At 32.6% G+C, this 27,041-nt stretch overlaps 1 protein-coding gene across 11 annotated transcripts in view; it reads left to right on the forward strand.

The window, feature by feature from the left end:
- LOC143253635 (DALR anticodon-binding domain-containing protein 3-like) overlaps positions 1-11,276 on the forward strand; it is a 103,147-nt gene extending 91,871 nt beyond the window's left edge. For 9 of the 11 annotated variants that reach the window (XM_076507805.1, XM_076507808.1, XM_076507813.1 and 6 more), the window contains one exon: positions 6,244-11,276. In XM_076507805.1, coding sequence (XP_076363920.1) covers positions 6,244-6,363 — 120 coding nt within the window. In that variant the 3' untranslated portion in view covers positions 6,364-11,276. Of the gene's footprint in view, positions 1-604; positions 4,616-6,243 lie in introns of those variants that run through there. The other 2 variants (XR_013029746.1, XM_076507807.1) reach the window with 2 other exon arrangements.
- The last annotated feature ends 15,765 nt before the right edge of the window (positions 11,277-27,041 follow it).

Consider the following 27,041-nt stretch of genomic DNA (forward strand, 5'->3'; position numbering starts at 1 on the left):
CCGAATGCTGTTTAGATATATCTGGAATTTTTGGTAACAATCTGCAGTCATTCAAAAAAGAAAAACAATAGTAATACAGGTATATGTTTTTTTTTATGGCATTCACAAGTCCAGTCAAATCAACTTGAGTCTTTATAATGTTAGGCTAAACAAATAATAAACAAGGTTTAAAGTTTTACTGAAGATGTTTTTGATACTCATGTTGGAAGTTTTTGAGGTTATTCAGCTGAAATTTGGAAATTGTAATGTGGAAAAAAATGTTTTTGATTTTAAGCTGAAATTCACTTTTCACTCAGATTAGTGTATCTGATTTACATTCTGACACCATATGTTTACAGACAAATCTCCAGTAACAATACATAATATAAAAGAAAATTCAGTTTTGTGTACAAAATATTTCTAATGTTTACTAAAAGCTTGGTAACCTTAGTCAAGATATACTTATTACATTATTGGTTATAATATGAATACTTTTATGACTACCTGATGATTGCTAGGTTAGTCAAAGTGGCTTAGCCTGTATCAATAGAGTTAGTAATGTTCAAACAATCGTAAGATATGGTATAATTATCTGTCTTTAATCCTGTCCATATTTTGTTTTCAGAAACTGATAGTTGTATGAACAGACACTTATCTAGGGGATCTCAGTGCTTTCATTTTTCATCTGACAGAAACTAAGTCAATTGCCTTGTTTACACATTTTTCCTTCAAGCCCTTTATGGCAAATTGGGAGGAAAGATAACTAAATTTCTTTGAACTGCACCCACTCTCAACACATACATTTGCAGTTTCTCAGCCAATTATATTTGATTGTGCTATATATGATTCTAGCCAATAAAAAGACCACATTTTGAAATACTATTTCCAAACAGTTATTTCAAAAGTTGTAGGAAAAATTCCATGGGGAATTTGTCAAACTCTCATCGCATTGTTTCTGCTTGTGTCCACCTTGGTTCTTTAGCATTAGTTCTCACCTATAAATGTATTAGTTACTTAGACAATTAAATTTTAATTAGGTTTTAGTTTTATGTTTTAGTTAATTATGTGTTATGTATGTTTGAAAATGCAGATTAGAAAGGTTTTCAAAATATAAACCAAATTGCCTCAGTTTATCAGACTTAGTGTAATAAGCAAATGTCTGATGATGGCTAAAGTATTGCTTCTGTGGAAATCCTTTGAACACTCATTGAGGTGTATCATGATAAGTAATAATGCTAAAGGACAGGCACAGAAGGTAAAACATTAAAAATAAGCTTTTACTGAAAAAAGTAAAAACTTATAATTAAGAATGTAAACTAATAAGATTTTCAGGCTTATTGCTCGCAGTGGCTCATTGCTATTGATGCAGACTTACAATGCAATAAGCCAAGTTTTGATACTCATGATGGTCAGAGCAGAGATATAGTTCATTATGTAGTTTTGTCCTTAAATTCAAACAAACAAATTCAATATTATTTTTGAGTTTAAACATTTCACTGCACAAAACATTGATGATGGTACTTGAAATATTTAGTCTGAACACAAATAACTGTAGTACAAAAATCCTTAATTAAAACAATCTCATTCCTTTCTTTACAAAACACTCCTAATCTTTTAACAAAATCTTATTAATTGTTGTGAAGATATGTTAAGAAATTTTACATATAGAAGAGCATGGGTTATGCCCTTTATGGCAATATTTTCAAATGCATCATTCCCTTTTGTCGATTGAAAAAATACCAAATCTCTTCAAGACATGCATAACTTTAGCCTAATTTTCAGAGTTCTTTTGCAGCTGTTTATACTTTCTTCTCTATGACTGAGAGAGTGTTCAGTGTAAGATCATAGAATTGTCTGGTATCTGAAGGGAGTTCTACTCTCAGTTTGAAGGAAAGAGCCTGTCTGCTGAAAGCTCAAACTATTTTCTTTTGTTGTTTTATAATTACAGTTCCTCCACTTTTTCTGCAGCCTGTTCCATCCAGCCATTACTATGCATGATCAGGGTCTAGCTGGTTTAATCTAGTCTTTTCCACTTCCAAAACATTGTTTCTACGTTTAGACTGCAACCCTGTCAAGTACTTGATTCATCTTTATGAGGTATATAATTATGAATTTTGGTTCTAGACTTTTTCTCTTTAAACATAGACCAAGTCTTGTGCCTTGATTACTACTATTGTGTTGGTCATGATACTAATAGGATCCATTTCATGTGTGTCATTCTCATCTTCATCATTACCTTTGTTAAAAACATTTTGCCCATTATAGAAAAGATCCTGGAATGTGAAAGTATACCTTTGTCTGATACTTTTTCTCTAGGATATAGTGATTGATTCAAAATATCAGACTACAGCTTCCTGGCAACATATCTCAATGTCAAGAAAATATCCTCTTTTTCTTGGTATTGAGCATACACTGATGTTTTTATCCAAGTCTACTTCAGGAGCAATTGATACATGACAAAAATGTTTCAGTACCATAACTGTATATTTTTTACAGTATGCTTCTTCAACGTTTTATTCAGAGAAGATCTACAGTTCTTGTATTATGAAGGAATTTCAATACCTGTAAAAAATAAAGTTCACAGTACCTTTTCAAGACCACATTGAACTTCTAAATGTATTTTTTTGTGCTACCTGTTTTAGTGTGGATAACCATACCATTGCTGTGTCACATTCTTTTGTAATAGCTTGTGTTTTGGATGTTTCCTTCATTAAATAATGTAACTCTTCAAAAAGTAGCCATTATATCATTACACATGAATTGCAACTGAACAAAATACTATTAAAAATGAAAAAAGCCAACAAAATTTCAAAAACACTTTATTCCTATCTACGCAAGACTGACTCTTGCACACCACAAATATACAACATCCCCAAACCTCATAAACCAAATTTCTACTACAACCAATAATGTTCACATGTGAATCGTTTAATTACAATCTTGGCAAATACGTAGCATGGGTTTTCCAATCAGGTAACATCAGCCAGCTCATTCATCAAAGACTCTTTTAATTTCAAATCTAACCTTAATCAACTTAATCATAAAGCCTTAATGGCCAGTTTCAATGTCATGTCCCTCTTTACAGAAATCCCAACTGCTGAAGCCTGCAAGATAGCCTTAGAACTCTGTATCCGAGACCTTAATCCATCAGTAGGCAGTATTGGCAATCCAGTATCACCAGTTCTAGCCAATATTTTTATGACACAAGTTGAAACACAAACAATTAAAACAGCATCACATTCCCCACTATTCTGGTACAGATATGTAGATGACACAATTGCGGGATTCACATCCACAGAACACACACTTAATTTTTTCAATCACATTAACTCTATACATCCCAACATTAACTTCACAAGTGAACAGGAATGAAGCAATCAAATATCATTTCTTAACCTCAAAATTACAAGAATTAATACACAGTTTAAAAGAAATCCATCAAAAAATCACCCATACTAGACTATACATTCCTTGGGACTCAGCACATGAAACAAAACAATAACTCAACATACTAAGAAACCAAGTAAACACAGCCATAAACCTATGCCCACATCAGATAAAATTAACAACGAATTAGACAAAATAAAACAATACTTCATCAACATCAACAAGTTTCCTCCACAAACCGTAGAAAATATATATGCACACACTTAGACAAAAAGTAAAATCAACTAACAAAAGTAAATACACCCCATGATTTAAAAAATCATGAAACCATATACTGCTGCATACCATATACTCCCAACATCAGCAGACAAATAACCAACATTTGGCAAAACTAGTAACAAAACACAACATTCCAGTAAACACCAAGTTTATTCAAAAACCAGGCACAAAACTGAGGTCTATACTATGTAGAAACTACAATGTGATAACTGCCATGACTTCTATATTGGAGAAACAAGTAGAAAAATGGAAACCAGATTCAAAGAACACAAAAAGTCACTTTCACACGTTTTTGAACACTGTAAATCAAATAAACACAATTTAACCATAGAAAACACTCAAATACTAAATATAAAACAAACATAAACAAACACAAAATTAAAGAAGCCTTACTTATACAACAACTCAAGCCAAAAATAAACCAATACAAAGGAACACCTTTATACTTATATTAATAAATATAATCCGACATCTAAACACTCCCTCTACATTCCTACACTCTATTACACAACTGCCTTCAAACATATGGTCAGCTATCGGTCAATTACCTCTTTCTATCTTTGTGAACCTGACAATGACCGAAGAAGGTTGAAACATTGTTCACTCCTCTACATAGAGCTTTCTCTATCCATGCCAACTGTTTCTACATATATATTTTTCTCTACAAGTGGGTTTTCTCATCATCATGGAAATAAATATATTTTTTTAAATATCATAACACTGGTTTCAAGTTTGTTTGTCTTTTTTTTCTCAAAGTAGCTACATTATAATAAAGTATGCATCATTTATATCTGTCACAAAAATAAGTTTATTATACAGTGCTTTTAAGAAAGAGTTACATTTTATATTGCTGTTGCTGTAATGATACATGTTTACATAAGTAATCAGTTACATAGTCATTCTTTATAATAAGAAAAGTTTTTAAAATATTATTTATATTAACTCACTTTCTAGAAGTATGATATGTAATTATAATTTCATTTGATTATCTCAATAGATTTATCTGCTTATGCATTTCTTTTTCCAGTTTTTTTTTTCATTGAATTAAATGTTTATCATTAGTATGTTCAACTTAGGATGAGGACTTTTTTTTATTTCCAACATTTATTTTGTATTAATATTATTCTGTAGTTCAAATTTCTTCTTGTTTATCTTATATAATTTCTTTTTCTCCATTCATTTGCTATATTACATATACCAGTTTTTTCCATTACATTGATATTATCTTTAATAAAAATACAACTGATGTTGTTCTGTATATCAGAGAAGCATTTTGTTAGTTTTTAAATTGTTGCATTATTTGGTAAAATAAACCTGATATAAACAGTAAGAGAAGTCTTTCTTTTTTTTAAATTATTTTAGCAATTGGTTTAAAGTAATATTTTTACTTACATATTCTTAACTTCTTGGCAATTCTATCAACAACATCTAGATTAAAACTTCTTTCTACTACTACATAATTGGTTAATAATAGCATGTTAATAACTATCTGCTTGCAATAAAGTTTCAAAATTTTATCACATAGAAATAAAAAAACAGTGACTTCGAGAATTAGTGTGATATGATTTTTGATGTGGGGACAGAATTGCCAAGAATGGTTTTTGGTAACTGACAGTTAACATTTTGACTTACTACTTACTAAATCTTCCAAAAAAAAAGTAATAAAGTTATATTTGTCAATTGCATATGTAAAGTTAATAGTTATTAAAGTTATTAAGGAAATTAGAAAAATTAGTTAAATTTGTGTTACCTTGTTGTCATATCTAAAACATAAATATACTTAACCAAACATCCAGTTTCCTTTTTCACTTTTCTTATTGGTTCAGTTTCAAAACTGTCTTGTTATAAACCATATAATAATTGAGATACTAGATGACCCATAGTTAAACATTTATTCTGTTTATAAATTACTTTGAGAAAATGAATTTTTAACTCATGTTTCAACAATGCTAATCATATCTATTATTTCTGAAACTGAATTTTCATTTTCATTCACTTTTTTTTTATAACATGCAATAGCTTTTTTCCACAATGAAGCAACATCCAAACTAGAAGAAAATATACAGAATAAATGAATGCAAACGAAATGTTAGAAATAATAATACAAAGATCTCACTTTAAATTATCATACTAATGAAATTGAATACTTGGTTCAATGGGAAAACACCCATGTACCTTTTGAGATAATCAAATATAAAAAATAATTTTAAAATATTAAGTCAAGATCAATGAGCAGAGGAAAATGTTAATAGGTGGAAAGAAAATTTTTAAACTGGATTATGTGTAAATTTGGTCAAGTGACTTTGAAACTGGCATATAGTTCTTAACTACTGCAAAGTATTGCTCTTCCAATAATGATACAGTAAGATTTTGTAATATGTAAAAAGTATGAGGCTGTTTCCAGTCTCACAATAATTTATTTTATGTTTGTACAGTATAATTATTAAGTAAAACAATTTTTATTGTATTTTGAAACTCAGTACAGTTTCATTTTCAATTCATGCAGCATTAAATATCAACTTTATTTTGCTTATACATTTGTGTGAAAACTTACACAGCTTTTATCATAATCTTAATATGTTTTATTATGTACAATAGGAACCTAGACCACATCTTTTGGACACTATGGCAGCTCGTCTGTGGTTATTGAAAGGGTTATATCATGTCATTCAAAACAGCCTCAGTATTTTGGGGTTAAAACCCCTTCACCAAATGTAAGCTATTCCCAGATAATTTTTGTTGAACAAAAGAAAAAAGCAACTATGATATAAAGAAAACAGCTTTTACTGTGGTTACTTTTCAAAACTGGCCATTACATTATTAAAGAAGTTTACAAACAAATTGAATATTTGTTGATTTACTTTTTTTAACAACATAAATAGATAATATATTAATTTTGCATTTTTCTTAATAACATAAAGTTTATCACAAATCTTAAAAAATAACAGCCAAGTTTATATTTCATATAGATGAGTCATGTTTTAGAATTGTGTATTGTTAGAGTAAAATGAGTCCTTCCGTGGCAGCAACTTATATTATTCTTTGCACATTACATTACATATGGGCAAAAATGGTAAATATAAAAGAATGTAGAGGTACTTTTCAAATAGTGTTATGATCCTAAGTATGTTTTAACTTGCATAGTAAATTTTCAATCAGCAGAAGTTGTCACTAGCTGGGGCAGAAGTTATGCAAATTCATGATTAATAAAAGTATATCTTAAGATGTGAAAACTTGTTTCCTATATATATAATTTTAAAAATATCCCAAAACATCCATAAAAACAGCAGAACACAAAATGTGTAACCATAGATTTGTATGAATCTCCTCATTGACCCAACAAACCTTCATGCAAAATTTGGTGAAGATCCATCAATAGGGGCAAAGCAGTGGTAAAAAACCCTGCAAAAACACTCATAAAACCATAAAATGCAAAACTGAAAATTTATGTGTATTTCCCCGTGGACCTAATAAACCTCCATGCCAATTTTTGTGAAGATCCATCTACATTCTGCAAAGTATTTATATGGACCATACAACAGATGGCACCTGTCCATTAGATTCGTGCATGACGTAACCATTACATCATATCTGCATCCTAAGAATGCAGAAAAGTAAAATTCTCCATGACAGGAAATGGAGATGAAATGGGAAAATTGTGGTCTGTGCTGTAAATCTACATGCACACAGGATAAAAATTTTGCACAGTTGGGGGATTACACATCACATAATAAAAAAGTGTTTCCAGTATTATATAAGGAGGAGTTCCATTAAAGTTTGATTTATGACCAAGTGGTAAAATATGTACATCAGGGTATTAATACAGATATTGATTCATTTTTTGCAGTCAGTCTGTTTAAAGACTGCATAACCTACATTACAGGTATGTGTGTGTGTGTGTATCACTTAATTTATTTTGATTTTTTTTAAATTTTAATTAATATTTGTAGCATCATTAAACAAACATGTACTGTTGGGTGTACAAGACTGTTTAGTGTAATAGTTATTACTTAGTTTATTTTGTGATTTAATATTTTATGATAATTGAGTTTTTGTATAAAAACAGCAGTATGGAAGGTTGATTGTTTTACAAGTGTTAGTTGTAACAATTTTTTCTTACGTAACTCAGTATGAGTCGTATGTTTTCAGAGTTTATACATGTGAGTAGGCTGAGAATTATTCTATAGTAAGTTTGTACCTCTTTGGCAGTAAATTCAAACAAACAATGGAAAGCACACAGTCCACCTGTTTTAAAGTAATACATTCAAAACAAGTAAAGTGTACATTAAAAATTATTTATAGAAAATCATAGTTTCATCAAAACTAAATAAATCTTTCTTATCAAAACTACACTTGGGCTGATTCATTTACTTTAGAATCAAATAATCAAGACAAATTATATTTCTCTGCTTTGTTTCTTATTGTACAATCTTTGATAGATTTATTTACATTGCTTTGTGGGTCACTACAGTTGTATATCAAACTTTAAATAATTGTCTACTTTTTGTTAAAATCCATACAGGCAGGTTCAGTTACTTTAGATCAATATTTGACAAAACAAATTATTCTCATTATCTCTATTAAACTTTGAAACTCACTTTAAAATACCACATGTTAAAGCTAATCATTCACACTCTGGTCAACTTTATATTTTCTTTCACCAATAACTTTCTGACTGAACTACACTTGCACTTCACCTAACTTACCCTTGCACAGTTACCTATGTGCCTTGAATTTTTTTTTAAGCTATGTGATCAATATCATTATATAACAATACTTAGTTAAAGTAAAGAGAAACTTACCAAAGATTCAAGTAAAGTGACATCAACAGTATTGGTAAAGCAAAGACAATAAAGTAATTGCAAACAAAACATATGACTCATAAGGAGTTACATAAAGGAATTGCTCACACTTTAAATGCAACTCATCTTCAACCCTCCTGTCTTAAAAACTGAACAATTATTAAATAATAAGTCTCAAAATAAACTAAATAATAACATTAACACTAAACAGTCATATATCTGAGATACAAGGCATCAGTAAATAAGAAATATATATATATATATATATATATAGGGCTCATAAGCACAAGTTTAGAAGTAGAGAGTAAAGTTCAGTCAGAAGAAAAACGTATAAAACATGAAGTTAGCTTGTGTGTGCATGATTAGTCATAATGGACGATGTTTTGAAGTATAGATAAGGAGAATAATTTGTCTTTTTTATTTGATTCTGAAGTTACTAAAATAGCCTGAGTGTACTTTTGACAAGAAAATAGAATTATTTAGAGTAAAAGGTTCAACTGTGAAAACCTATAATGTAAAGAATATTTGTACATATGTTTGACTTGCTTTGAATATATTATTTTAAAACAAGTGGATTGTGTGCTGCCTGTTTATTGTTTGAATTTACCATCAAGATGTCACAGACACCTACTGTAGAAGAATCTTAGTCCAACAGGTAATCAAAAAGACTGACATAAACAATTTATGTACTTTCATGTATATTGAAAGATAGTGCATGATAATAAGTGAATTGCTATATATAATAAAGTACTTTTATAAAACTTGGTAGTTTGTTCATAATTTGCTTAGAAAAATCTTTCCTTCAATACAGTTTGTTTTCTTAGTTTTATGGTTTTGTAAAATAATACTTTTTATATTAAAAAGTTCGTATTGATTTTCAATGTTAAACATAAAGAAAATATTCTGGAGTAAATTAAAAGAATTAGTTGCTTTTTTAAAAATATAAATTACAACAGTTGAACTCCTACCAAATATTTTATTGTTTATATTAAATAATTCACATAGTTATTGAAATAATTTCAGTTTGTTGATGTTGAACAGATTACATATAATTGTTTAATTATTTCTAGTTATCAGCACATGCTCAGTCTACTGAACATCTGCTGGTTAAAAGTCTGTATAATTAAAACACATTTGCTCTTGTTGTGCTCAGATGTAAGAAAAGTAGTTGCAAAATAAAACAAGCCAATGTACTTTTGATCATAAGATGTTTGTTACCATTACAGAATAAAATCACCTCAAAACACATTTCATTTTTGCTTGAAATGATGAACTCTGAATAAAAGAAATTAAAAAAGAGAAGCTTTTTTATTTTAAATATGTTCTTTATCAGAATTTATTCATTTTTAAGTTGTTTTTATTACTTTTGAAAAATGCAAAAGATAAAATCAGAGACATCCAGTTTTCTTTTCAAAATAACATCACTAATACAAGGAAAATATGCATCTCTAAAAACCAGATATGAATCCATATCCTTGAAAGTGATTATTATTGCAGTATTCATATAATCAATAATTACAATGTTTATGGTAAATAAAATGTTATTTACAAAACCATATACAAAAAAGTGTGATACAATATAAATTATAAGTTACAGATCTTTGTTACTGTATGTGGTAGTAATTCATTATAGTTGTGACAGATTTACTTTCATGTATCTGTTTTAATATCAATGTTTGTTTAAGTTAAATTTATATTTAGAGATATATGTAAATTGTACTATTAATCTTGTGTTGCGAAGCCCCTGCCTATTCAGTAAAGTTGTAAAAGTTCTCAAGTGCAAGAATCAACAGTATATGTGTAGATATAAACAATGGCATATCATCTATGTTGTTGTGCAGGCTGAACTTTCTAGAAACTCTCCTCATGCCTATAAATATAATCAACATGATACACCAAGATGGTGCATTCTATTGGTTTGCTATAATGATTGGAAGCTATGACTGTCCCTAATACTTATTAATCAGGAAATTTTAGATATTTGATCAGGAACGTTTAGAGATTTTGAGCATTAAAAACATTTGACTTTGGTGGATTCACATTGAACATTAATAGTTTTACCCAAACATTACATAACTTTATTCATGGAAATACTCAACGTATGACTGGCAATAAAGGAAGAATACTGAGCTAGCTATCTCCCTGTTAAGTGAATTATATCTACATTGACTATAAATTAACTCGGTCATTGTGAACCTTTGATAATATATCAAGAAAGTTCCAGACCAGAAAGAAGACTCAATAATGTTTGTAAAACTTTTGTCCATACATCATGATCTGTAGTAACTGTTATTGTAAATTGTGTTATTTTTTGTATATTGAAATATATTTGTATTAAAAAGGAAAACTTTGTGAATCAATCTTCTTGGCAAGTATAATAAATTAATTACATATAAACATTTATTTAACTTCTAAATTTAAACAGTTTCAGGCTATTTGAAATTTTAATATGTAACATAGCCAATACTGTTTCACTGAAATCTGTGATGTGCCAATAAAACATGTTTTTACCTACTTTAATAATACAGAAATTTTTAACTAAACATCCAATCAATGATTCAAGAAAGCAAATGTTATAGGGTGTAGCTCTCAAATAAACAAACAAAACAAATTTACCTACTGAATTTTGGCACACTTTTTTCAGTTATACTGGGAGGCTATAAAGTAAAGACTTAATTTTAAGATCATTATGTTTATTTTGATGAGACTAATATCCTTAGGGAAGAAAAATGTGGGATTGAGCACAGCCTAGTAGAATTTGTTTTCGTTTTATTCATGTGAGTATGTGTACTTCATCATCTTTTATTCTCTAATAAATGTTTTCATGTTTACTAACTTTAATTCACTCTTATTATTTTACACACAGTATGAAATCTCAATGATCTTAACAGAATCATTTTCCTTCAGTGAAAAATTCAGTTCAAACAATGTTTAAATGAACACTAGTTTAAAAACTATTGAAGGCACCAAGCCTTACTAAAAACATCATTGTTTTGATTTGTCACACACTAATGCAACAAAGCATGTATATGTATTTAGTGAGGTCTGATGTCTTCCACAACATATAAAGTATTGTTTACTTTGAAATATTGTTCAAACTTTTTAAATAAATATCTTTACACAAGTTTTATGTTCCAGTTATTTTTAATCACTGTTCATATTCCTTGAACATTTCTGTAGTTATTTGTGTATTCATCTATCTTATACTCATCAGAAATTTGCTAGTATTTAACTTAAACTACCGCAAGTAAACATACAAATTAGGAATCTTAATGCATTGCAAACAGGATTTATGGTGGAATTTCTGAAATTGTAACATTCAGTTATAGTTGTCTTCTTTGCAGGTGAGGCAACAAAATGCCCTTGGATGAACACAATAAACCATGGGTGAGATACTTTACAGGATGGAGAGTTTTACTGTCAAAATTATGGCAACTCACAACACCTGAAGTCACACAGGGGTGTGTAATAAACCATCTTAAGTAGCTCCTTTGGAGTGTTCTAGCCCCTCAGAGAAAATTCCACCTAGAATAGCAGATATCAGCATATTTTTTTGCATCTTTGTGAATTGTGAGAAAGAGAGTCTTTGGACAGGCATATAGAACCTTGTGAGTAAGGTCAAGAGAATAGCAAGAGAGAATCTAGAATAGTTTCTGAAATGTTCAAGCCTGGAATGGATGGACTCAGGAATATGCAGTGTTTTGTCTGTCCTGTAATGCTGTCAAACTTTGGATCAGGAGCAACATGACAACTTAGAAGCTAATTTGTATGAAGTGTGCCATTGATTTAATCCCTTGTGGAATTGCCCAATCCATTGGGCTTAGTACAAGGCTTAGAAAAGGATTAGCACTGGAGGATTGGTCACCTAGTTGGACAGTCTGTGCCAATTACAAGGGAAAGCATGCCCATCAATGGTCTCTGTAGGTTGGGACATTTCTTGGTCGATAAGTTTTTTGAGAGACTTCCCAGCAAACTTATGTTGATAACATCTGAGAGTAATGAACATTATTACTATAGTGGTAGCTATATAAAAAGGAAGAATACTACAGCAACAGCTGTAGAGACGATTTTACCATCAGATGGTATGAACCAAAGGTGTCTCCATTATGAATGAATAAACCAAATTGGATAGTTTGCAACAAGATAAATCCACAAGGTGAAAATGTGTAATAAACACACTGGTCTCCATTGAATAAAGAGGGCTAACCACAGGATATATGCCTCAGAATGGCCCATTCATGAGACACGTGCTGCCTCAACTGATACCTTCATCAGGACATCATCTGAGACAGAAATAATAGAGCATTTGATTTACTTTTGAGCTTGTAAGGCACTAGCAAGAGAGCTGTCTCATCTTTAACGATAAGAGAAATAATGGCTACAGCTGAAGGTTCAGCAGATTCCAGTAAACCCACGATGTGAGTACTCTGACGATAAACAAAAGAGCCAAACATTAACCAAACATGCTCGCCCTTTCAGCCATGGGGGCGTTGTGATGTTACAGTCAATCACACTATTTGTTGGTAGAAAGAGTAGCCCAAGAGCTGGCAGTGGGTGGTGATGATTAGCTGCCTTCACTCTAATCTTACACTGCTAAATTAGTTATGGCTAACGCAGATAGACCTTGAGTAGCTTTGCACGAAATTCAAAAACAAACAAAGCCTTCTGCAGGGCCCAGCATGGCCAAGCGCGTTAAGGCGTTCGACTCGTAATCTGAGGGTTGCGGGTTTGAATCCCAGTCGCACCAAATATGCTCGCCCTTTCAGCCGTGGTGGCGTTATAATGTTACAGTCAATTCCACTATTCATTGATAAAAGAGTAGCCCAAGAGTTGGCGGTGGGTGGTAATGACTAGCTGCCTTCCCTCTAGTCTCAAACTACTAAATTAGGGACGGCTAGCGCTGATAGCCCTCGAGTAGCTTTGCGCGAAATTCAAAAAAAACAAACAAACAAACCCTTCTACAAAACGGCCAAGTTCCTCAATGGAGGTTCACTAAAATGAAACATTATAAACATTCAGTGTGTTTGCATCCTCACTGGCATCAAGATATTCTTTTAAAGCAAAGGTAACATTCCTCTGTTGGCACTGTTAATTATGACACTGATGAATTAGACATCAGCAGTGAGATATTCGATTTCTTTCAGTGTCGTATGTTGTAAATGCACATTTAATTAAAACAACAGATGAAACACTATTAAGTAAAAATATGTTATACATTTAGTACAGCTTATGTTAATAAATAGAACATTAGCATTGACTATGGATGATCGTTTCAATACGAGTTCGGAAACTAAGCTGAAAGGTTATTGTGGCCCTTATTTTCCAATACACCAATGTTAGTAGATATAATTGCTAGAGGATCAATTGTTTCTGTGACTATGAGTGATCGTTATAGTTCGTGATATACGCTGAAAAACTATTATGGTCTATACTTTCCAAGCCTTAGAACAACTGCTGTTAGTAGGTACAACATTATTAAACTTTGCATGATCAATTGCGCTTTATACAATATATGTTGGCTTTTGAGCTTACAAATTAAACCTTCGTTGAAACCTTCATATGGGCTCATATTTGTATCGTCTGATGATTTGGTTAAAAGGTGATTCAAACTATCAAGTGAAGTTTTTTTAAATTTTGACCAAACCAACTGGAATGCTTTCTTAAAGTACATCATGATGGTATCTTCTGAAGTAGATAGATGTTTTGTCTTACAAATTCATGTTTTTATCAAGAAATATACGGTTGTCTTCTATAACAAATATGCCAAAATGTCTGGAAGAATATGTGAGTGGCTCAGATTTGCACTTGGTGTTCATGATTTCACAATTCAACAATCAGAAAAGTCTGCCATGTGTCAAATGAGATGCTGTATTAAAATAGTTAAAAGAATGAATGTTCAAATGTGGAGACTGTGTGTTTTTAGTTCATGTTAGTAGTGTGGAAGTATCCTAGTTCTGCTTGAACCAGACCTTATCGTTACATTCAGTAGTTCGGCCTGCCGAACTATATAATAAATATTTACATGGTGAACTGAAACACTTGAAACATGCTGACAATTTATGATCAAACTCATGTGTGAGCTCTCACTTAAGCTACAAATGGGCTAGTCTTGTATTCCACAATATTTGCACAGCTCCCGTTGACTACAGATCAGTCACCAGCTATTATGCCACCAAAGTAGAACTAAACTGTGAATAATGTACCTGCAACATCAAATGTCGTGGTGAAACTAGCCTTTCTTGTCAGACAGATTACGATGTCCACCTTAGAACATTCACGAACCGTAATCAAGTCAGGGCCAACAAATAAATCAGGACACTTATGCAACTCCTGTCACGGTCAGGTGGTTAAGGCGCTAGACTCGTAACCTGAGGGTCGCGGGTTCAAATTCCTGTTGCACAAAACAAGTTCGTCCTTTCAGCCGTGGGGGCGTTATAATTTGACGGTCAGTCCCACTATTTGTTTGTAAAAGAGTAGCCCAGGAGTTGGCGATGGGTGGTGATGACTAGCTGCCTTCCCTCTTGTCTTATACTGCTAAATTAGAGACGGCTAGCGCAGATAGACCTCGAGTAGCTTTGAGCGAAATTCAAAAACAAGCAAACACTTCTACAAAATGGCCACATTCCTCAACGAAAGGTTCACTAAAATGAAACATTATAAACATTCAATGTGTTTGCACCCTCACTGGCATCAAGATATTCTTTTAAAGCAAAGGTAACATTTCTCTGTTGGCACTATTGATTATGACACTGATGAATTAGACATTAGCAGTGAGATATTCGATTTCCACGAAAGTTACTCCTGGGATATTTACTTCAACAGATCAAGTGGTTTCATTCGTGGTCGCAACAACCAGTAAATGGAACTTCCAACAACACCCTCAACACATTTAGCCCAACAGCCTGTTTCAACAGCTATCTAGATTGAAGAAACACTTCCATACCTAGACTGCAAAATAGAGGGAGTAGAACCATCAAATAAAATTTAAGAATATACTGAAGAAACTGGAGGAAACTGAACAGACACAGAAAGCCTTGATGGGGACAAAGAAGATCATCGGCCAAGTAGTTGACAATCTGTGTAAATCCACATCTTTCTTAAATGGTCTATTTTTGGTGCTCAATAAGATTAGGTTACTCACAACTTAGACTGACTTTCTCTCCTCTATTACTTTTTCACTTTGGGAATAACGAACTTCATGCTTCAATGTAGCTATCATCCCTGGCACACAAGCGTTATTTGAACAGTTATTTTTTTTTTTTTTGTAATTTCGCGCAAAGCTACTCAAGGGCTATCTGCGCTAGCCGTTCCTAATTTTGCAGTGTAAGAACAGAGGAAAAGCAGCTAGTCATCACCACCCACTGCCAACTCTTGGGCTACTCTTTTACTAACGAATAGTGGGATTGACCGTCACATTATAACCCACCCACGTCTGAATGGGCGAGTATGTTGGGTGCAACGGGTATTCGAACCCGCGACCATCGGATTACGAGGCAAATAAAAAATGGTCGTTAACTATTTCTTACTCCTCGTGTAAGGCAATGGTAAATATATAGACTCAGATTGCTCAAATCCGGGGTTTGATTCCATGCAGTGGACACAGCAGATAGCCCATTATGACTGTCATAAGAACCAAACGTTTTGGTAACATGATAGCTACCTTTTTCAGTATTCAAGTGAGAAATTACTTTTCGTGTTAATAACATGATAGTTTTAATTTTAAACATTTTGTATTCTGTAATGACAACTATATCATTATTAAGGTCTGTGTTGTCTCTTCTGTTTGCCTGTAATGATGTGTAAATATTATACATGGGATGAGAATAAATCGCACCAGTTTCTTGACTTGTGCACTAATTTCACTAGATTTTAAATTTTGAAATCAGGAATTGCTGCCTGGCATGGCGAGGTGATTAAGACGCTCAACTCGTAATTTGATGGTCGTGGGTTCGAATCCCCGTCGCACCAAATATGCTCGCCCTTTCAGTCGTAGGGTATTAAAATGTTACAGTCAATCCCATTATTCGTTGGTAAAAGGTTATCCCAAGAGTTGGTGGTGGGTGGTGATGACTAGTTGTCTTCCCTCTAGTCTCGCACTCTAAATTAGGGAAGGTTAGCGCAGATAGCCCTCGAGTAGCTTTGCGCGAAATTCAAAACAAGCAAACAGACACAACGGCATATCTACGGACTTACAACGGTAGGGACCAGGTTTTGGTATCCTTGCTGGGCACAGCACAGATAACCCTTTGTTTAGTTTCGTGTTTAACTTCAAACAAAAATATAAAATTAACATTCTTGAATTTTGTAATGCCTTATGTACATCTTATCCTGTAAACACGTATACCTAAAAAAGTCGATCTTTGGTTATGAAAGACACTTAAATTCATGAGTAAATTGAGTAACTTTTTACATACATAGTTTTTGAAATGTCGAGACTTAGCTCCAATTTCAGGATCTGGAGCTTGCTCCTGCAGCATACAACTCTGAAGTGGACCAAAGTGTACTGGTTTCATTTTGTCTTCGTTCTCCACTGGTACACATATACGTATGTTTGCAAATTTACAACGCTAGAATTCGGGTTTTGATACCCGTGGTAGGCAGAGCACAGAGAGTCTATTCTGTAGCTTTGTCCTTAATTACAAACACACAGCCATCTTGTTTTGTATTATTCTGTCCATCACCAAATTTTCAGCTATGATCTCTCAATGGCCGATAAAATAGACATAATAATAATGGTAATGATATTATTATTAATCTATTCAACAAGGTTTTCAATATTTGAATGTCATTGGAAAAATGAAAAAAACACGAAAATAATGAATGCAAAAAAGATGTCATCCGAAGAGTCTAGGTTATGAGATACAATACAAATGTTAACGTAAGTGCAATATTCCTACTTTGAAAATGTGCAACCGACTACTGAGTAAAAGAGCAAGATATAACTAACAACGAAAATGCTTACTTATTGCATTCATTCCCTGTTGATTTTTGCTGTGATTAATAGCTAATACCACTCGTGTGACTTCATACATGTATCAAAATCTTAAGAAGGTAGCAAGTATATAATTCCTTTCAGTAAACGAGATGTTGTTTCTCATTTGAGAATTTTGTATATATATTGTTCTACTCCAAGTGGTTACTCATTTTCATGGACAACACAAGAATTGTGTATGGTGATAGACACAAACGTAATGTTTTAATTGGCTCTAGATATTCCATTCCCAAAGTGTTGAATACAGTTTAAAAATCAGTTGGTCAGCAAACTACAAATGTGAAATAGCATCTACTATATGAAACGGTTGTGGTGCTACTCAAAGCAGGCTCTGGATAGCAGTAATTTATGCTGTTCACACCCATGTATTGTGAAAATAAGAAACCAATGTTCCTGTGTTCGCTAATTATAGTTTAACTTTAAGATCATCATTATTCTTACCCTTGTCACAGTTAAAAATTATGTCACATAGTCACCACTTTCGCCATTTCCACCCGTAATCTTGAAAATAAATATCAATTAATCCATCAATAACATCATATATGACATTTTTACTTTCATTCTCATGGGCAAAATTATCACCATCATCCAAAACTGGTGATGTCATTGCATCATATTCTTCAATTCCAAACTTTTCACTAGTGTCACTGGCAGTGCTATCATTTTCATTCATATCAAAGATATTTGAGTCACCAATTGCACCTAGTGCAGCAAGAATTGAAAATTTGTAGTCGAGCAAAATATGGCTGTGAAATAATTTTCGTCATAGGAAATTAATTTTTTTTAACTTAGAAAGTTGATGCCATTGTACGGGTGTCAGACGAAAAGCTGGAGAATGTCTGTTTCCTGATATATGATGAATAAAACATCCAAAAAGCGAAAATAAGAGATACTGTATTTAGATGGCTAGAAAGTTTCGGATGACCGGAAGGATAAACCTATTATCAGGAAATTTATGCTAACCAACTATGGGAAGTTATCAGAGTTGGTAAGTACTGTTTCGAATGTACAAGAGAAAAGGTTTCTGATAATCCTCAGCCAGATTCTAATTATGTTATAACTATGTACAAAAATTATATAAAGCTCTAAGCAAGGCAATAATGACATTTATAAAAAATATTGGTTTGAAGATGTTTACAAACTAATTATTTAGTAAACAGATTATGGTTCTCGTGAAGCATTTGCCATTTTATGAAAGAGTTTTTCGTTGTAACAAAGCATATCAAATATGAGAATATAAAGACTGATCACAAGGTACTACAAGAAGTCAGAATAAGTTTACAAAAAGAACAAAACCAAACGTGCGATGGAATAATGAGATGGAAGACAATTTGTACCAAGAGGTTTCAACCAGATTAGCTCAGGTGGTTAAGGCACTCGACTCGCAATCCGAGGGTCGCAGGTTCGAATCTTCGTCACGCCAAACATGCTCGCTCTTTCAGCCGTGGAGATGTTATAATGTTACGGTCAATTCCCCTGTTCGTTGGTAGAATAGTAGCCCAAGAGTTGGCGGTGTGTGGTGATGACTAGCTGCCTTCCCTCTATGGCCAGGTACACTGCTAAATAAGAGACGATCAGCGCAGATAGCCCTCGAGTAGCTTTGCGCGAAATTCAAGACAAACAATAGTTGAATCGCCACAGGAGCATCTATTCAACACAACGATATCAGATATCTGATACGATATCAATATTATTTAGTGATGACGAGAAAACCCACTTGTATAAAAAAATAAATATGAACCTGACGATGAACGAAGACGGTCGAAACGTAGTTCGCTCCTCTACGTAAAAAAAAAAAAAATCTCAACCCAAACGAGCCGTTTTTACATATATATTTTTCTTGTTTGTTATTAAGCTACACAAAGGGCTATTGGCGATCTACCCATCAAGGGTATCGAAGCCTAGTTTCTGGTAGTGTAAGTCCGCAGACATAACACTGCTATTAGGGTACTATTATTAATGTAGCAAAGTATTATGTGAATGAGTTGTAGTTTCATTACCTAATGGAATTAATAAATACTCTTCTACGAGCTTCGTAAGCTGAGTCATGGGTAATTTAGTGAACATTATTATTATTACAGAAAATGGTTTTGAAAATGTTGTTTTGTTGTTGTTGGGATTTTGTTTTTTTAATCGGGTTTTTTCTTCTTCTTTTTCTTCCATTATTTTAAATAATTAATATTTATATTTTATTGTTTATTGACATTAGTATCAGGTTCTGGCCAGACACATGTCTATTAACTGTTTTGTTTGTTTGGTTAATGCTAAATTTTATTTCAAGTGTTGTTATAGTTTAATAAGTGTTTTGGAGCGTTTTTTAGTTGTTGTTTTTGAATCCTTGTTGTGATGGTGTGTTATTTAAATAGGTTACATTAGTGCCTGAACAGAGACATATGCCTTTGAATTGTGTTTTTTTTTTCTCTAAATTCCATGTTCAGTAATTAATTCAGCAATAGTTTAATTTAATTTAAAAATAAGTTAACTAGTGTTGAAAAATAACTGAACTACTTTTGGAGTTAGCGGATCTGATATGGCCTGTTTGAAACAGTCTGTGTTGATATTGATGGAACAGATGGAAATGCTAACGCGCATGGTGACTGATCTACTAGAGAGAGAAAAACAGTCTCCCTTCCTCAATTTCAAATTTAAGAGTTCATTCTAACTATAGTCCTATGAAAAATTAATCGATTTACGTCACTGCAGTCAATACAAAACATACTGGAGTAGAAACAGTGAAATCTTGTTTAAAGGGAGAACTATTAAAATGGCGGAAAGCTTTTGAATCAGACTGTTTTTGAACACTGAGACGAATTTGCTAAGGAATTCATTAATCGAAAGTACCACGCTTCTTCAAAGGAGTTAGTTGAGACTTTATCTGGAAAATTGTGAAATTTTATAAATCATGTGACACGGGGCTACAGAAAAAAAAGAGATATTGAGAAATGTGTAATATTACAATTGCACGTTTTCTTACGAAAATACTTACAACGCAAGTTTATCGTATCTTTTTTGATCTGCTAAACTTTACGAAATAGTACGGGTATCGCCGAAATAATAAACAAAAAAATTGTTAGTATGAAATGATTAACGTAAATGAACACCATAACAGACCAGTGTGATGATATTGGTTGTTTGTTTTTTAATTTCGCACAAAGCTACTCTAGGGCTATCTGCGCTAGCCGTCCCTAGTTTAGCAGTGTAAGACCAGAGGGAAAGCAGCTAGTCATCACCACCCACCGCCAACTCTTGGGCTACACTTTTACCAACGAATAGTGGGATTGACCGTTACATTATAACACCCTCACGGCTGAAAGGGCGAGCATGTTTGGCGTGAGGGGTGTGTGATGATATACTTGCAATCAAATAGGAATAATGAAATCAAGGATAGCGGTCAGAAAACGAGAAGAGTGATAAAAGAAGGAGGTTTTGAGTCCCGTTAAAGTAAAACTCCATTAAATATTTAACTACAACCAACACGAAAAATTAGTGGTGTGAACGTAATATGTCGTATTAATACTTGGCCATAGTAAATGAAAAATAGGAGAAATTATCGAACTTCAATTAAAAACATGGAGTAAAATAACGTGTGTTACAGATATATTGAAGCAAATAGCATTGTGGACCAATGTTTTGTTTCATTAAATATTTGGACATGGCTTATGTTATTGGATTATACTTCAATCACTAAAACAAAACAATCCTGAACCCGTTAACAAATGTTGCTATTACTGAATGAAGAAGTACAATGTTCAGATTTAAAGAATACAGACTGTGAACAGTTAAAAATTATTGTATTGAAATATGTAGAGATTTTTAACAATAAAACTGGCCTCGCATATTTGTCTGAAAATGGTATTCTAACCGCTAATGAAGAGACAGTGCTTTTCATTATTCTTCTACTAAATTACAAGTGCTACATGGTCATTGATGATATGCTCCATGATGTGTTTATTTAACTTTCACTTCCTCTTAGACTTCTTTGGGAGTTATTATAAATAAGAATACTAATGATTTTAGGTTATGTATAAACTATAGGATGTTAAATCAAGTTTCAGAATCTAACCACTGTCCATTGCCTCATATAAATGATATATTGAATGCTTTGTGAAGGGTAATATGTATAAGTACATTACATTTCTCAAATGGATGTTGGCAAACACGTGTTAAGATGGAGGATCGACACAAAACCACTTTCATAATTGATAATTGACTGTTTATGTAAAGTGATGCTTTGTGGCTTTAAAAATACGCCTGTTACCTTCCAAAGGCTTTAGTAAGAGCCATTTAATTTTATAAGGCTATTACAGTGTTTTCACCCACACTTTAACGACACTTGAAAAACATTAAATTAGGTTTCTACAAGATCCGTCCAACTAACCTTATTATAAAAGTTTCCAAAAATAAATTTTGCCAAACATAAGTATAATATTTAGGATTTAATCTTGCTTCAGAGGGAATAACACACGAATGACGACAAAGTGAAGGCTGTTAAAGAAAGTGCAAAAAATGTATACATTATTAAGTATGTGTTGTAATGGGCGTGTGATTAGCCTGTGGACTTTGGTTAGTCGTTTGGTATTTCGTGCAAAGTTATATGAGGACTCTCTGTTCTCTGTTCTAACCATCTTTAATTTTGTAGCGAAAGACTAGAGGGAAAGCAGCTAATCATCATCACTATTCATTGGGATAGACTATCATATTATAATGTCCTCATGGCTGAAAGAATGAGCACATTTGATGGGACGGGAATTTGAAACCCATGACCTGAAGCTTGCGACTCGAGTGCCCTGACCACCTCTGTTGGCTTAGTCTTTGGGTTCGATTATACTCGTTACAAAGTAATTTATTTGGATTTTGGGTCGTGCTTTCACGAGCAGAACTCAGAAGTCACCTTCTCGAGGAAGTTTGCGTGTGGAATAAAGAACTCGCACCAAGACAGCTGAAAACAGGTCAGATAACATTTTTATTTATGCACTGTTAAACAGTTCATTTATACCGAAGCTCTCAAAGTTGTTTTACGATACTACTACTAGTCTAGATGTTCTTTGATAAGCCCTTCTAATATAATATCTGGTAACATAGATACAATATCAGTCAAGTTATCAACTAAGTTAATAAGAGAAGTTATTTCAGTCATAATCTCTATAACTGTATTAATAATAATTTCTCTCTTTATACTTTATTGAACCTTAAGTGAAACACTGTTAAATTAGATCAGAAATATCATACTTAAAGGAGTTTGTGTGATAAACATATTGTAGACTCTGGAATACTATCGTCTTCTGTCTTCTGGATTCAGAACAGTTTCCCTGAGCAATGTTATGATAAGTACAATGAAATTGAAGTTTGGAGTAGGAATTAAATGTTAATGTTTTTCTAATTGTTCAAGAGGTTTGACAGATCTACTTTTAAAAGTAGTTCTTTTAACACAGTTGGTGCAAGTGGAATATTCCAGCAACAAGTAGCCTATTCCATTAGACTGTAACCAAAATCCACTTTGTTATTGGTCCTTAGAGAATTTATTTTTGGCTCTTATATTATATCTTTGGCGAAATCATTCGAAAAATTAACGTATAGTGTATGGAGATAAGCCTAGGAAATGACAAACTCTTGAACTAGAATTATTCAACCTTCTCTCTTGTCATTGTTCTGTTAATTGCTTATTTTGTGACATTGGTCCATTTCATTGTGCGCTTTATCTCACAATTGGAGTTTTTTCAACATGCCATGTTTGTAACCTGTGAATTCATGTCTTCTAAGTTTGCGACCAAAATATTGCTTTTAGCTTACTCCCGCTATGGGCCTCAAGCCTGTGTATGTGCTATCTGGTAATATGATTCACTATTTTCTGACCACACTTTTTATAACATTACTGAACTGGTGATTTTTTCATATTAGGCATTATAAAATAAAAATATACTCTTTGAAAAACTTTATATATTTACTATACTTAGTGTTTGTATTAAACAAATACTTCAGTGTGCCTTGTACAATAAGTTTATTTCAAATCTTATTACAATTGCTAAATTTTTATGTCATTTACATAGAAAATGTATCAGATGATAAAGAACCCCAAGTGTGATGATGCATTCCGAAAACTTAAAGCAGGATTTATATGAATATCCTGTCTTACATCTTCAAAGAAAAGGTGAATACTTTTTTTCCATTCTGATGCTTTAAGTGTTAGATCAGAAGGGTGTCGTAGAATATGCCAGAAAAACATTTAACTCTGAAGAAAGAAACTATACTACTAGAAAATTATGATGTTTAGCCATAGTTTGGGCCGTAGAAAAATTTAGGATATATCTAGATGGAGAAGAATTTGCCGTTCTAACTGACTATATTGTCTTGAAATGAATTCAGACAGCTTCAGAGTTAACTGGTAGACTGATGCATTGGTCATTAAATCGCAGAAATTGATATTTGAAATATTTTATAAAAAGGAAAAAACAACTAATTACCAGCTGTCCTATCTAGACATTCTATTATTTTCCTAGAAGAAACATCAGAACTGGACCTCAGTATGTTATAACCTGATTTTTTTTTCCGTTGCCAGTATTAACACTGAAAAACAACTGGCTAGTAAACAAGCCAAAGATGATGAATATAAATGCATTTGAAAACTGCACTGTTACAAAATGATTCTACTATAGTTGCAGAGATTGTAAGTAAATACAAGCACTGTGCCTTGAATGACAATGTTCTTTACTGCACAAAAGAGGTTGATATCAATGATGAATTCAAACTGGTTATTCCCAAAATATTGAAATTGACGATGTTAATAGAATTGCATAATCATCCTTTGGCCGATAAACAATAGGCAGCCCCCAGTGGCACAGTAGTATGTCTGCGGACTTACACATTAAAAACCAGGTTTCGATACCCGTTGTGAACAGAGCACAGATAGCCCATTGTGTAGCTTTGTGCTTAATTCTAAACAAACAAACAAAAACAATAGGCAAAGTATCCAGATGTGATTATTGGCCTGTTATGAGAAAGACATTAAAAATTGTGTTGTCATGGCATTTTAGTGAAGCCAATAAATTTTATCAGAAGAAATCTGCTAGATTTATGCAAAGCACTAAACTAATGGAACCTGGGAAAATAATAGGAGTAGGCATCATAAAACCTTATCCTAAATCTAATTTACAGAATAATTATTTGTTTGTTATAGCCAATTACTTCAATAAATGGGTTGAATTATATCCTCTCAAACAAATATCTCTAATGGTGATTGTGAAACAACTAATTAATTAACACTTGTGCAGATATGGTATTCCAAAGACTGTCGTATGCAATAAAGAACCACAATTTGTATCTGATTTGATGAATTAAACTTGTAAAGCTATGGGAATTAAACATAGCTTTACAACTCCGTATAATTTGCAGTCTAAAGTTAGCGAAGAGGAAATATAAATATAGGTAGAATGATGTCTGCTTACATTTGAAATAATCATTTATCTGAATCTTCTCTATCCATTAACACTTCTATAAATAAATCTACAGATGACACACCAACCAAACTTCACCTAGGAAGAGAGATCTTCCTTCCTTGGTAATCAACTGACGAAATAATCAACAGCACCTCAAACCATAGATGAATTGATAGTAGAATGATTTTTTTTTTTGTTTTGAGTTTCGCCCAAAGCTACATGAGGGATATCTGAGCTAGCCGTCCCTAATTTAGCAGCTAGTCATCACCACCCATCGCCAACTCCGGGGCTACTCTTTTACCAGCGAATAATGGGATTGACTGTACCTTTATAACACCCCCACGGCTGAAAAGGCGAGTATGTTTGGTTAATTTATTAAGAGTAAATAGGTAATTAACCCTGCATAATCTTTTGTTACATTAGTAATATGAGGTTCATAATACATGCATATATTTTCAAAATAAACGTGATTAGCTAGAAGGTGAGTTATCATTTTAATGTAACAAAATTTTATAGCTAAATTAAATGTTAGAAGTGATAATAAATGAGCAATAAAGAATTAAAAATAAATTACAACAACAAACATTAATTTTTGAAAATGGTAGAACAAAATTAGCCAAATTAGTTGATGTAGTCGCTTATAAAAAAGCAAAGTCCACATTTCTTTTCCACTAGTAAGTTAGAAAGAATACTAAACGGAAGTGAGAGAAGATTTCCATCATACTTCATATTTATCAAATTACTCAACATTATCAAGCAGACATTATCAAGCACTGCCTATGTAAGGATAGTTCAGTTCATCAAAATGGTATACCAAATATCTCCTTAATGGGTCATCGGAACTGTTTCTTTTGACTGAATCACAAGTTCTGGGAATGTCAGTAAATATTATAGCACAAGTTTGAGTTTTGTATTCTTTTTTACTACATAAGAAACGAAAAAACCCAAACGATGATGCCAACTAATTTCACTGAGGTGGCAGTTTCAATCAGAGTATCCTCTGTTATACGAATTATTAATAAATTGTAGCAAGTTAAAAAGTCATAATTCTGGCATTAAGAAACAAGCAAATAATTAAAGAAAATTTATCTAAATGGCTAATATCAATCGTTTCATGAACAGTGCAAACAAGATAGTTCTTTTCATAAAGAACCACAGTAGATCTACCTGGACTACATCATTCCAATGTCTGGAAGCAGTGAGGATATTTTTGATTCAATTGTCTCCTCTCTAGAAGAAAGCAGCTAAACAACTGCAGATGTTTTTTCACACTATAGATTTATAAGACTAAACGTAAAGCCATTTCCATCAGCTACTGAGCCAAGGGTTGCTAAAATTGCTGAGGAAGTAGCATCCAATGTAGAAGACCTGTGGAAAATAGCTTCAGTTCTTATCATTTCTCATAGCTTGATTCGAAAAATATTAAAGCGTCATTAAAGATATTAGGCTTTGATGAAATCAACTGACAGAGGTGGAACACCTATCTTAGATTCTCAATGAAACAATGGAATTATTTGTTACAGTTACTTGCCAGTGCTTTTCAACATCTTAAAATGCGATGTAATTCATCGATTTCATATTTCTGACAAATGAGTTTTAAAGGACCATCGACCACAAATAAAAATGGGTGTTGGAGGAGTTCATGTAGAACTAGCCAAAAACAAACAAACAAACTGTGAAAGTAGTATGAACGTAAAATAAAAAGTCAAAATATATTGGATGATGAAGCAAGTACGAGTATGACAGAATAATTTTGAAACTTTTTCATCATTTGAATCAGGATAAAATGTCAAGCTTAACAATTCTGGGTCAGAAATTACTTCAAACTCATATGCTGGTTGAGTAATGGAACCTCCATCTACATCACATCAGATTAAAACTAATATGTCTTTGCTTGGTAGGGCTTGTGACTGGTGGGTGTTTCAGATTTTTCTTCAGCAGCTACTACTAATGCTGTGATGCAAAGTCTTAGCATTATTCACAAATAAGATACTCCACACGTGATAAATAGACATAAGTTGAGTTGGCAAAATAGTGCCACATCGTGTCAGTGTAAGAGATCGTACTTTGATGGTCGATAGGATCAGACAAGAATAAGGGTGAAACAGGGAATGAAATATTATCTTAAAACTAATATGTGAGAGCATATTACTCTTATTCAAGAACTAC

This window comes from Tachypleus tridentatus, chromosome 6 (genome assembly GCF_004210375.1).
Source record: "Tachypleus tridentatus isolate NWPU-2018 chromosome 6, ASM421037v1, whole genome shotgun sequence".
In the NCBI taxonomy this organism is placed as follows: Eukaryota; Metazoa; Arthropoda; class Merostomata; order Xiphosura; family Limulidae; genus Tachypleus; species Tachypleus tridentatus.